At 51.5% G+C, this 13,854-nt stretch overlaps 1 protein-coding gene across 1 annotated transcript in view; it reads right to left on the bottom strand.

The window, feature by feature from the left end:
* Nacc2 (NACC family member 2) overlaps nucleotides 1-13,511 on the bottom strand; it is a 31,740-nt gene extending 18,229 nt beyond the window's left edge. The window contains 2 exon segments of the mRNA XM_051166785.1: nucleotides 12,568-12,838; nucleotides 12,840-13,511. Coding sequence (XP_051022742.1) covers nucleotides 12,568-12,838; nucleotides 12,840-13,448 — 880 coding nt within the window. The 5' untranslated portion in view covers nucleotides 13,449-13,511.
* Between the last annotated feature and the right edge of the window lie 343 nt (nucleotides 13,512-13,854).

The following is a 13,854-nucleotide window of genomic DNA, read 5'->3' on the forward strand; positions in this document are numbered from 1 at the left end:
TAAGGTATCAAAAGCTTTTCCTGAATTAGGGAATAAGAAAGATATAAGAATGCCATAAAGGGCTGGAGAGATGGCTCAGAGGTTAAGAGCACTGACTGCTCTTCCAAAGGTCATGAGTTCAATTCCCAGCAACCACATGTTGGCTCACAACCATCTATAACAAGATTTGTATACATAAAAAATAAATAAATCTTTAAAAGAAATAAAAAGGCTGCCATAAGGCCAGAAAAGGAACACATAGGTTAACAGGAGAAACAGAATCATGGGCTGGAGCTGGGGTTCAGTTGGGAAAGAGTTTACTCTGTGTGCACAAAGCCCTGAGCTAACTCCCTATCATCATATAAGTCAGGAGTGATGGTGGGTATCTAAAATACCAGCACTCAGGTGGAGACAGGAGGGTCAGAAGTTCGAGGCCAACCCCAGCTACACTGTGAGTTCAAGGCTATACTATTGAAAAGAAAATGGGGGAAGAAACAAAGAGAAAAAAAACCAAGCTAAATTATAGTCACCACACACCTGCCGTTATCATATTTCAGAGGCTGAGGCAGAGGGATCACAAACTCAAGGCGAGCCTGGGATACAACTGAACATGCTAAACGGAAGCCCAGGCTGATGGTGCACGCCTGTGATCCCAGCACTTGGAAGGAGGAGGCAGGCAGGTCTTTGAGTTCAAGGCCAGCTAGAGTTTCAGGCCAGCCAGGGTTGTTACACGGACAAACTCAGAAACAAACAAACAAATAAACAAAGTAAATAAATATAGAACAAATAAATGTATACGTGGCTCAGTGACAGAGTACTTGCCTAACATGCCTGAAGGCCTGGGTTGAATAAAAGGAGGAAGGGAGGGACTAAGTCACTGTTAGCAGAGGACCAGATTTTATATAGAAGCAGCCCAAAAGAAACTGCAGGTAAACAGCATTAGGATAAATCAGAAAGCGTGTCATCCAGATTGTTTCTGTATATTATCAAGAGCAACACACAACTATAAAAAGAGACTTAAACACATAATTAAAATGAGACACGGATTTCTAGAAATATGTGTAATGAGGGATTTCAGAGCACCTTTAAAAAACTAGGACATCAGATGGCCATGGCTGGACCTATGGAGCCCATGGCACCTTGATTCTCAATACTTGAAAGTGAGCCCAAAGTCAGGCTAAGGTCAAGGATGAAGGGAACAAAATATCTGAACAATGTACAAGGCAGAGAAATGAAGTTGCACCCAGGCCTCGGGATTAACAAGTCAACAGGGAAGCAAAGCTTGAACCAAGTTCCTACAGTTTACAGATACCTGGTACTTAACAAAGGGGGGCACTGGCAGGGAGGGCTGTGTAAGATGTCCCTCTCGATAGTAAGTGACCAAGTGGCAGGGAAAGTATGAACCCAGAAGCCAGGGCCAGGGCATACCTCTAAGAGATAACTTGGAGCCAGACAATGGTGGCAGATGCCTTTAGTCCCAGCACTCAGGGGCAGAGGCAGGCAGATCTCTGAGTTCGAGGCCAGCCTGGTTTACATAGTGAGTTCCAGCCAGGGCTACACAGAGAAATCCTGTCTCAAGGGAAAATGAAAAGAGGTTAACTTGGAGGCCAGGCTTGGTGGCCTTTAAGTCCCAGCACTCAGAGGCAGAGGCAGATGGATTTCTGTAAGTTTGAGGGCAGCCTGGTCTATAGAGCAAGTTCCAGGAGAGAAAGCATATCCTGTGTCAGAGGAGGACACGGCAGACAGAAAGACGGCTTCAGAGACAAGTCCAAGTCATAATGTGGTGGTTCATCTCCCACCCCTCCCTCAGAGTCTCACCATATTCCCAAGCTGGTCTGATTGCTAAAAGGAAAAAGAGGCAGGCAGACAGACAGATAGACAGACAGACAGATAGAGCTTAACAGTAATGAACAAACTCAGCAGAGATCTTGACCCCTAAACTCCCCTTGAGCATGGCTTCAGTGGCACACTACTTAGTGTTTTAAGACAAAAAGAAGAGAGGAAGGGGAGATGGGAGGGGGGGAAAGAGACAGGGAAACGAAAATAAAGACAGGTCCCCACTGAAAGCTAAAAACAACTTATTCTGGAGTAGTAATCAGGAAGGGTAAACTGAACCTGGGATGTTTTGCTGAATACGAAAGACTTCATGTTTTTGTTTTTCAGGGTATCTCTGTGCAGCCCTGTCCTGAAACTCACTATGTACACTGACATACATGAGGCAAAACACTAATACACATAAAATAAATTAAGTAGATATTGACCTACACACACACACACACACACACACACACACACACACACACACACAGGGAGAGAGAGAGAATATAAACAAATGTAATGTTGTTGTTGTTTGTTTGTTTTTGTTTTGTTTTGTTTTTGAGACAGGGTTTCTTTTGTAGTCCTGGCTGTCCTGGATGTGCTTTGTAGGCCAGGCTGGCCTCGAACTCACAGAGATCCACCTGCCTCTGCCTCCCAAGTGCTGGGATTACAGGCGTGCACCACCATGCCCAGCCACAAATGTAATTTTTTTAAAACTTGGGAAAGAGTTCTTCAAATAGTACATAAAAGTTGTGATTTATTTTGAAATTTTAAGTAACTTTATGTCAACATTACATTTTGTGGGGGCAGCTCAATGGGAAAGTGCTTGCTTAGCATATATGAGAGCCTGTGGGTGGCAGGGGTGGGGGGTGGAGGGGAGAGCCTGAGTTCCCAACACTGAGAGCAAAGAACGGGGGTGGAGGAAGGAAGAAAGTTGACGAGCAGAGGTTTATAACATGGATGTCTGAAAAGCTGGGAATGGTGGCACATGCCCGCAATCCGAAGCACTTAGGAGGTAAAGGCAGGAGCATCAGGAGTTCAAGGGCACCCTTGCCTGTAAAGGAAGTTAAGGCCAGCCTGAGCTACAGGAGACCTCGTTGCAAATCAACCAACCAATCAACGAACACAGCTAGAAGGAATGATGAAAAGAACCACAGGAAGAAAAAAAATCAACCAATAAGAGCTGACCCTGGAGTGGCCAAGTGCTGACACATTCCCAGACACAGGTTTAACTGCCTGATATAAGCACGGCCAGAGCACTAGAAACAAAAAAGAGAGGTATGCCAGAAGAAAGGAGGAGCTGCAAAAGGAAGATCCATAAATGTGAGTGAGTTAGCTAAAGGCTAAGAGAAGGAATAAAAAAACCAAAAGAAAAAAGAAACCCGCTAAATGGTTAATAAATAAACGACATGGGACCATGGCAGGTGCAGAAAGCAGCTTAGAGAAACCGGCACTGCAGATAAGAATTAGCATGTTCTGTACGAGACAGGACCAGACCCAGGTATGTCCCACTTCCAGAAAAAGCAGTCTTCACAAAGGCAACAACCAGCTGCAGAAATATGCAGAGTGTGTTGTTGTTTGGAGACAAAGGTTTCTCTGTGTAGCCCTGGCTGTCCTGGACTCGCTTGGTAAACTTTTGTAGCCTTGGCCTCAAGCTCACAGAGATTTGCCTGCGTCTGCCTCCCCTAGTACTAGGATTTTAAAGGCGTGTGCCACCACACTCAGCCAAGAATACGTATTTAAAGACTGTATATGCTGGGCATAGTGATGCACGGCTTTAATCTCAGCACTCTGAGAGGCAGAGGCAGGCAGGTGGATCTCTGAGTTTGAGGTCAGCCTGGTCTACAAAGTGAATCTAGGACAGCTAGGGCTGTGTTACACCAAGAAATCCTGTCTCAAAAAGCAAAATAAAACAAAAAAGACTGTATATGAATTATACCTCAGTGAGGTACAATTTTTATTTATTTATTAATTATTTATTTAGAAACAAGGTCTCTCTCTATATATATTCCTGGCTATCCTGGAACTCATTATGTAGAGCAGGCTGGCTTTGAACTCACAGAGATCCACCTGCTTCTGGCCCTCTGAGTTCTGGGATCACAGGTGTGCTCTACTGTGCCCAGCTAAGGTACAAGTTTTAAAGAGGCAGTCTATGGTTAATGTTCTAAATTTCCAGAACTCACTGCTGGCTAAACTCTGAGAGGCACCGAGAGCCACAATTCTCCAGCTGAAGAAAAGTGATGCCAGATGGAACTGCCGACCTTTCCCTCAGATGCGGACGGGAAGAAACACCTGTCCACCACTATGTCCACTCCCCCACGTCCTAATGCCATTTACTGGCTGTTGCACATAGGCTGAGGGCTCCCTGCAATGGGAGGAGACTGGCTTAGTAACCTCTAACACACACCGTGTGACTCAACCTCAAATACGTGTATGGTTCTAGAGGCATGCCTACCCGCGCAGTGGGTAAGGTTCTAAAGGTGCAGGCTGCTTGGGTTTCCCATTTATCCGACACAAAACAGGCCCATGGTTGCCAAGAGAGGAAAGGAAAGAGATGCCTCCGAGGGGGCCAAGAGGGCAGGGGGAAGGCACGTGGGCCTGCGTCTGCACTGTGAGCCCCGCTGTGCACAGGCTTCCAGGACTCCCCGGATCTGCTCAGGGAACTGCCCCGGAACTGTATGCCGGAGAGCGGCGGCTTTTACTCATGTAAATGCCAAAAGCTCCTAAAGCCAGGAAGGATAAGTGATAACCAGCTATGTCAAGACTCTGCTCAGAGAAAGGAGAGGCTGAGAGCGCAGCAGCACAAATGGGAGCCGCAGGGAGGAGGTGAGGGCAGAGTGCAAGGCAAGACACAGGCGCCAGCTCAGAGCTGCACAACAGCCACGGCCAACAGCTCCAGCAAAGGCAAGGCCATGGAATGTCCAGGAAAGAGAAGGATGCGGAGAGCAAACAGCAGCATCAGCAGCGTGCCGGAGGACTGCACCGCTACCTTCACCTGCCTGAGCCGGGGTGTCAGACAGGATTAAACTAAAAACGCACACCATCCACAAGAAGTAGGAGGTGAGCCAACAGCGTGCTATGAACATACGGTGTAACATGCTACTAACATGCAGTGCTGGGGCACACTCTTAGTATGAGCAAGGCCTTGGCTTCCACTCCGAGGGGAAGAGAGCGAGGGAGGTGAGGGAGGCTGGAGTGGGTCTGTTAACATCAAGTTGGACTTTGGAGATGGATGAATTCCATCCATAAAATGCATAATTACTATGACAGGAACAGAATGAAAGGGAGGATCTGAATGCTTCTCAGTCTAAGGTAGTATTGGTAATTAAAAGAAGTTGTAATTGGTAATAATAGTCAACTAAAATAAGCTTGGAGTTCAAAGCTTTCCCACAGTTAAGAACAGTAAACACCAGGCTCGAGTGGGCCCACCAGTGACCCAATCCTACCCACACTGTTAGCAGGAAGGACCAGCAACCATACATGAACTCTCAAAGCAAGAAGAGGAGGCTGGAGAGATGGCTCGGCAGTTAGGAGTGCTTGCTGCTCCTCAACAGTGCCTCCAGTCTAGTTCCCAGCGGCCTCCACATCCCTTCCGGGATCACAGCCACCTGGAACTTCAACTCCTGGGGATACAACTCCTCAGTGCGGGAATGTCAGCCGGGTGCCATGGTGGAGCACACCTGTAATCCCAGCACTCAGGAGGCAGAGGCGGGTGGATCTCTATGAGTTCAAGGCCATCCTGGTCTACATAGTGAGCTGCAGGCTAGGCAGGGCTACGAAAGGAGACCCTGTCTGAGACGATCAGACAGACGCAAATGAAGCACAGATCAGCAGCTTTCATGAACATGTGTACGTTCTCCATAAACAGCAGCAAACTGAACCTAGGAATGTGTTGTCATCGTGTCATAGTTCAACATGGGAGCAGCAACTGACACAGAACCCCTTCCCAGGGCAAAGGTGAAGAAGGGTTTGCTCTCAAGAGCCTATCTAGCCTGGAGCCCCCGATGCAAAATGATCCATCCTTAAGGTAGGAGAGGCAGTGAAATGCTGTCCCGGATGGCAGGCAGGGCCAGGTGGCATTCCAGGGAACCTCTGAGCAGCCTGGGACTTGAAGTGCAAGCGGCAGGTGCAAGACCAGCACACAAAACCACATGGTAATGGGAATAAAATCCTAAACAAGAGAACTCACAAAAGTAGCCAATCAAACCAGTCCTCAGGCCTTAGCCAAACACAGGCGAACACAAGCCTACCCGGGCGACTGAACACACTTCCTGCTCACAGCTCTGTGAACTAACATCAAACGTCCATCAGACTGTCAGAGAAAGACTGGTGCAGAGTCTAAGAAAAAAATGAAGTCCGGGTGTGGTAGCGCACACCTTTAATCCCAGCACTCAGGAGGCAGAGGCAGGCGGATCGCTGTGAGTTCGAGGATAGCCTGGTCTATAGACCAAGTCCAGGACAGCCAAGGCTACACAGAGAAACCCTGTTTCAAAAAACCAAAAAAAAAAAAAAAAAAAAAAAAAAAAGAAAGAAAGAAAAAAGAAATGAAGTATTTATTCTTCATTCTCTCTCTCTCTCTTGTTTATTATGTATACAATGTTCTGCCTGGGAGCTGGAGAGATGGCTCAGTGGTTAAGGCCATTGTCTGCTCTTCCGGGAGTCTTGAGTTCAATTTCCAGTAATCACTGGTGTCTCACAGCTATCTATCTATAATGGGATTTGATGCCTTCTTCTGGCATATAAGTGTACATGATTGATAAATCTTAATTTAAAAGAATTTTGCCTGCAGGCCAGAAGAGGGCACCAGATCTCATTATAGATGGTTATGAACCACCATGTGGTTGCTGGGAATTGAACCCAGGACCTCTGGAAGAGCAGCCAGTGCTCCTAACCTCTGAGCCATCGCACCAGCCCATACTAACAGTTCTTAATGTCAAATATAGGAAGCTGGTCACTAAAGTCTCAACACTAGAATGCTGTGTGTCTGAAATGCCCAGATAACACCAAATACATAGATTGGACAGGAGCTGCCAGGACTGGGAGTGGGTGGTGGGTGGGAGCGGGGCAGGGGAGTGAGGCAGGGGAGTGAGGGGGACTGCTACATGGCATAGAGTTTTCTAAGGGGTGAGAACTATGTTCTAAGATTGGCTGATGATGGTGACGGCTGTGCACGATTGGGAATGACTCCAACCCACTGAGCTGCAATGCACTCAGGAGCAATGGCTACAGCTCGCAGGCTATGTCTATGAAAGACCAGTGACCAGAAGCCACAGCGGGGAGGAGTGACAGGGCACTGCAGGTTTGGGGATCAGGGGTTGGTCCTGCCCACTCTGCCCTGGGTTAGGGTTAGGCTCAGCTGGGTCCGACAGACACTAATAAAAGACAGGAAGGCAAACTAATATTGAATAGGAAAACAGAAAGGACTTTACAGCCCTGACATGGGGACTTGTTTAAAGGTATGGTTACTCTGCCAGCAGGGAATCTGGCAGAAACAGAACTTGTAACAGGCTCTCTCAAGAGTGTGAACTCAGTGCAATTCCACACATCCATATGGAAACAACAAACTTTCTGCTTACCTCACAGCTCACACAGAAGGGAACCAGTGATCTGACTGTAAGGAGTGAATACATACCGAGCTCTGGCTCAGCCTACAGGATCTCAACATGCCAGACTCAGGCTTGACATCCTAGCACATGGGGGCTGAAGGAAGAGGGCAGCAAACCCAAGGCCAGCCTTGAGTACACTGAAAGACCCTGTCTCAAAACAAAAACAAAAACACACAAAATAAAATCTGAGGGGCTTAATGGTGCACACCTTTAATCCTAGGACCCAGGAGGGAGAGGGCAGACAGATCTCTGAGTTCAAAGTCAGCCTCAACTTCAGAGTGCGTGAGTTCCAGGGATATACAGTGAGACCATGCCTCAATAAAATAAAATAATCATCTTTAGTTGGCCATAAAGATATGAATAAACTGGTCTTGCGTGACATGATAGTTTACGCCTTTAACCTTAGCACTCAGGAGGCAGTGGCAGGGGATCTCTGGGAGTTCAAGGCCAGCCTGGTCTACAAAGAGAGTTCCAGGACAGCCAAGGCTACACAGAGAAACCCTGTCTTGGAGGGAAAAAAAAAAGTGAAGACCTTTAAAAAAACAATACAAACAAACAAAAACCACTCATACAGACAAAATAAATCTAAAAATTAAAAAGGAGAAGGAAGGAACATAAGACACAAGAAAAGGGCACCACACTGATGGGAGCCCAGCACAGCAGGCCCCTTACGTGTAGAACAATAACTTAAAGCCAAACTTGTGGGACTGAGATCCAGGGCAGCATAATTAAAAAAAAAAAAAAATCTTGAAAAAAATAACAAAAACTGGCTTGAGACTATAGACATGGTGACTCATATCCATAGTCCCAGTACTTGGGAGACTGAGGCAGGAGACCTAGGCCAGCCAAGGCTACAAAGTGGACCCTGTCTCCACAAAACAAAACAACTGCCTGAAGTGCAAATCTCAGGATTCTAGGGTAAAGGGAGCTGTGGGGAAAGAGCTTTTCCAAGATCAGGGACAACCCGGGAAGCCACCATGGTAAGTGTCCAAGGACCTTCAGGGCAGCCATCTTGCTGGGAGAGTCATATGGGCCAGTGCTGCCTTTTCACTTAGCCCCAACCGCAAGGTATTGCCTTTTACATGGGAAGGAGATCCTCCCTGCTGCAGCCAGCGGCACCTCTACCTACACTGACTTTTCTCCTTGGGCCCTACACTGTCCAAACCAGGGATAAACGCACCCCTGCCGGCTTGTCCTATGGGCCAAGCTGGACCCAGGCCAAGAGTGACAGTGGAGTTCTGCAGACTCAGCACCCTAATCTGGCCCCTCTCTCTGCTCTTGGGGAATGTGTCAGGAACACCCTCTGACAGGCACCATGCCAGCAAGGCATTCAGAAGAGTCTTATAGGTAGACTGCACCATGCTAGGAAAATTGGGAGACTGTATGAAGTACTGGCCAGACAGGAGCCCTCCTGGCCATACTGGCTCTGTCCAGGCCTGGGCAGCGCCACCAGCTCAGCTATGGAATGGCTGAAGTACAAGTGACCCACACAGGACGATGGCAGCCATCTGAGCACTTTGGGGGAATCTCTTTTGGAGGGCAGGGTTAGGACAATCAGGCCACTACATGATGGGACAACTCCCAAATGGTGGGCGAGGGCTCTGTGAGTGGCCTCCAACTTCCCCTACCATGTGGGCAGCCCTCGCAAGGTGGCCTACAGAGATGGACACAACTCCCCTGGCTCAAAAAGCAGAGTCAGGAGAATGGGCACAACCCAGGAGTGTGTACCCTCAGAGCAGAGGTGGCACAACCCAGGAGTGTGTGCCCTCAGAGGGGAGGCAGCACAACCCAAGAGTGTGTGCCCTCAGAGGGGAGACAGCACAAACCCAAGAGTGTGTGCCCTCAGAGGGGAGACAGCACAACCCAGGAGTGTGTGCCCTCAGAGGGGAGGCAGCACAACCCAGGAGTGTGTGCCCTCAGAGGGGAGACAGCACAAACCCAGGAGTGTGTGCCCTCAGAGGGGAGACAGCACAACCCAGGAGTGTGTGCCCTCAGAGGGGACGCGGCACAAACCCAGGAGTGTGTGCCCTCAGAGGGGAGACAGCACAACCCAGGAATGTGTGCCCTCAGAGGGGAGACAGCACAACCCAGGAATGTGTGCCCTCAGAGGGGAGGCAGCACAACCCAGGAGTGTGTGCCCTCAGAGGGGAGGCAGCACAACCCAGGAGTGTGTGCCCTCAGAGGGGAGGCAGCACAACCCAGGAATGTGTGCCCTCAGAGTGGACGCGGCACAAACCCAGGAGTGTGTGCCCTCAGAGTGGACGCGGCACAAACACCAGGCAGGGTTCATCTCAGACTTCTGGTGAACAGCAGCGGGCAGTGCAACTAAGCATCTTCCGGGGCAGAGAGGATCTGGGGAAGGCAGGGCATGGGGAGTTCCGTGGCCTGGGTCAGGGAGGCCTGCTGGTGCTGGCTGCTGCCCATGCCCTCGGGCTTAACTACAACTCCTAGCCTGCCCTACCACAGGAACCTCTTTAAGTTGGCGTGATCCTGACCCCAACCACAGCTCAGCAACTACTCAGCCCAGAAAGGAAGGCGGCAGCAGCACAACTACCTCTGCCCTTAAGCGACTGGGGGAAGGCGTCGGATTTGGCCCCTGGAAGCTACGAGGGTGGAAGGCCTTGAGAACAAAACCTGAGCACAACTGAGGCCCTTGCTCTCCGTACCCCAGATCCCACACATCCCTCCCAGGCCTGCTGCTGCAGTGACTGAGGCAGCCCATCGCTCCTGTGTAGACAACACAACCCAGCCGGGAGCTCTGAGAGCTCAGATAAGCTTCCTGTGTCAGGGAAGGATGGGTGGGGGGAGGGAGGAGAAGGAAGTGGTTTGCGTTGTGTGTGTCTACATCCGTGGCTCTGTGGGATCTGGGATTGGGGCACCATCCTCCAGGTCGCAGAGTGCTGGCCACTGACACACCCGGGAAGACAACTGACATCTTTCTGGCTCGGGGAGCAGTGGGGTCCACAACGCATAGGTGTATGTTTCACTCCTAGAGAGGGCTCACCAGCAGCCCGGGGGACACCTGTCTGTCCTCTCTCAGTGCTTTCCCTCTAGGACAGCACGGAGCTCCTGAGTGCCTGTTGGCAGCATAGCAGGGCAGGCGCAAGTTCCTCTCTGCCCTCGGCCCTGCTGCAGAGACTTGGGCACTAGAAAGGCTACTCTGTGAAGTTTGAGGTGGGCAGGAAACAGAGATGGGCAGCCTGCTGTGTAAACTGAGACAGGTAAGCCTCCCAGAGGGCGAGGGAGGGGCTCCGTCCTGCCACCAAGCTTCTCAGTGGCCTGGCTTCTAACAGCAATGCGTGACATCTAAGATCAGAACAGGAGTCAGAGCAAGGGGACTAAAATGGCTCAAGACACAGCAGGGCTGGGTTACCAGGGTGCCGCATTATTTAGGGAGGAGGTTAAGACAGGGTCTAATGTGTCTCAGCTGGCCTCAAACTCCCTGTGTAGTCAACGACCTTGAAGTTTTGACCTTCCTGCCTTCACCTCCTGGGTGCTAGATCATCACACCTGGTTTCAGAGAGGGTGCTGCTATGAGTGTGGTACAGTGAGGCACACTGGGAACAGCTCCTAAAGAGCAGGGTGGCAGCCGGTCCCAGCCACCATTACACCTCGGGACACACAGTGGACCTCACTTGGGGTGGGAAGCTGAGGCCAGGGAGACCCTTCGTAGGGTCATCCCGCAAGCAGCTCAGACTCAAGCATCTTGTTTGCACAAGGAGCAAGGGGCCACCCGCCCCAGGTGGTACGAGGCTATTTCCAGACAAAGCCAGACACAGAGAGCCTGTAGCTCCACGGTCGGTGGGGCCAAGTCTTCCCTCTACCTGCTCGTCCCCTTCTCAAGCACACCCAGGGTAGCCAACGTCACCACCAATAACCTAGATTTTAACCAAGAAAGTGCACACCCCCTTCTCTGCCCCACTTACGGGCCTGCTGAAGAGAAAGACACAAGGAATCCTAGACTGTGCACAGAGGCCAACAGAGCAGGGCCAGCCCCACAGCCTGTCTGTGTTCCAGCACACCCATCACCACAAAATGGGTCAAGCAAGATTCCCTCCTGATCCCCAAGGCCCCACTGAACACCCCTGGTGAGGTCCCTGCCCCATAACCCCTGAAACTCAGAAATAACCATGAGCCAAAGTGTTCAACTGGCCTGACCAACGGTAGCTGAGAGCTGCCCAGCCTCTTGTTCCCACTCTACAAATGCCAGCTCTGCAGAGCCTTCCAAGGCCACTGTCCAACTGGCTCCTCAGAAAACCTGTTGAGGCAACTGGACTGTCCCTGTGCAGGCAAGGTTAAGGAGTCGGAAGGACAGGTTCAACACACAGGGTACTGGACACACTTTGCCCTGTCCCCACTCTCCCAGCAAGCCACAGCCAAGGTCACCCTAGAGAGGCAGGGACTGTGCAAGGATGTCCTGAGGGATGGATGAGTGGAGAGCGGACCTTTCCTGGTTCTGTGGAATCCCAGTGAGAACCCCCGCCCTCAGCCCACAGTGACTCTGCCCCAACACCATTGCAGAGCTGGGTCCAGGCATCACCACGGTGTGGAAAGGGCTCTAATAATAGCCCCATGCACCACAGAAACCTCCAAGCCTTGGGGGCCCAGGGCCAAAGGGTCTCGGGTCCTTCCCTGACCTCCTAACTGGTGGTCAGCGGGAATGGTGGATTCCCCAGAGTGGGCCTGTTCACCCTGACCAACGCAGCGACTAGTGTGTATCCTGCTATCAGGAGAAAACCAGCTCCGGTTCTCCTCATGAAAAGGAAACAGAAGCTATCTCCCCAGACCCATGGGGGCCAGAGCCCCGTTCTGAAACACTTATACAAGAGTGCAAAAGTCATTAAACTCCATGGGGAATTCCTAGACCGCGGACACCCTCGGCTCCTTCATTCGTTCAGTGCTAGGCAGGAGCCCTCTGCATGCTACACAGTCAACTCTCACAGGCGCGTCTCCATCACCTCACGCACAGGGTCTGAGCTCTGCAACGACTGGCGCCCACAGCGTCCAAGCTCCTGCCCAACTCTTCCAGCCCATACACCTTGCCTGCAGAGTATAGTGACCGTCCACACCAGGCTGCAATCACCACACATTTCCACTATGCAACATATGCCCTCTGTAGGCTCTTTGCAAGGATGGCACAGTGCCAGGCCCTGCTGTGTGTTACCTGCATAGTTTCCTGTGGCCTTAATGTACATCTGGCCATACTGCTCCTCCACCATGGTATCATAGGCTTCGTCATCCTCCTCATCTTCCTCGTTGTGATAGGAGGTGGGGCTGTCAGTAGTGGGCAGGCTGCTGGCCCCAGGACTGGTCCTCTCCCCCTGGGGATAGGGTACCTGCTGGATACTGGGGATGAGCGTGGCCAGGCTGGGCACACCATAGTAGGAGACTCGAGGCAGCTTCAGAGGGGCCGTGCCAGGTGTCCCCGCAGCACCCCGCAGCTACCGCCACACCATCTCGAGCGCCTGTCTCCAGTGGGCGTTTAGAAGCCAGGCCCGAGCCGGTGGCAGGCGGCATCTCCATGGCTTCATGCTTTACACGGGTCAGAAGCGGGATGGGCACGGAAGGGGACGCGACATAGGCGGCAGTGGCCGGTTGCAGCTGGTTGCAGGGACTTTGGGGCTCTGAGTTGGCATCCTCAATCATGGCGGTCTGCGAGTCACAGTGGGGTGAGCTCACCTTGAACATGAGGTCTGTACCCCGTTCCACAATGTGCTGGATCTGCAGAAAGCCGGCCGTGTACATGACCACGAGCTGCTCACTGGCTGCCATGGTGAGCTTGCCGGTGTAGCAGAAAGACAGAATCTGCTGGAAGCAGGCAGGCGGCACCGTGCCCGGCAGCTCGAACGCACTCTTGCTGTTCCCGCTGAAGAGGTCTCGGAAGTAGAGGCTGCTGGCGGCCAGGACTGCACGGTGGGCCTTGAAGGCCTGGCCTTTGACCACGATGGACACATCACAGTAGAGGCCCAACAGGCGCTGCTCGTTGAGACAGCCCAGCACTGTGTTCCCAAAGTTGGGGATCTCGATGTGCAGCATCTGAGACATGGCGGGTGCCGTGGTGGGTGGGTCTTGGACTCAGCGTGGGGCAGCCTGGATGAGGCTCATCTGTGGAGGGGACATTGTGGTCAACTAACTGCCAGATGCCCCCACCCCCATCCAGCAACCTGCTCCCAGCCTCTGACAAGGGAAGGGAAGGACTGTGCTTAGGCACTCTCCTTACCTAGAACATTCCTCCCAGAAGGAGTTGTGTGTGTGTGTGTGGGGGGGGGGGTCCTTAGAATCCAGATCCTGGCTTGGAGGCAGGACAGACTGATCCTGACCCCTACGCAGGCATAGAACCCCTGTCACCTACCCCACCCACAGCACCCATGGACTGCTCCCAAGAACTCTGTGGGCAGGGCTTAGTTCTCCCATCTCTGCAGAGGACACAGGACAGAGGCCTGAACCCTCC

The sequence above is a fragment of the Acomys russatus genome, chromosome 24 (genome assembly GCF_903995435.1).
Source record: "Acomys russatus chromosome 24, mAcoRus1.1, whole genome shotgun sequence".
NCBI lineage: Eukaryota > Metazoa > Chordata > Mammalia > Rodentia > Muridae > Acomys > Acomys russatus.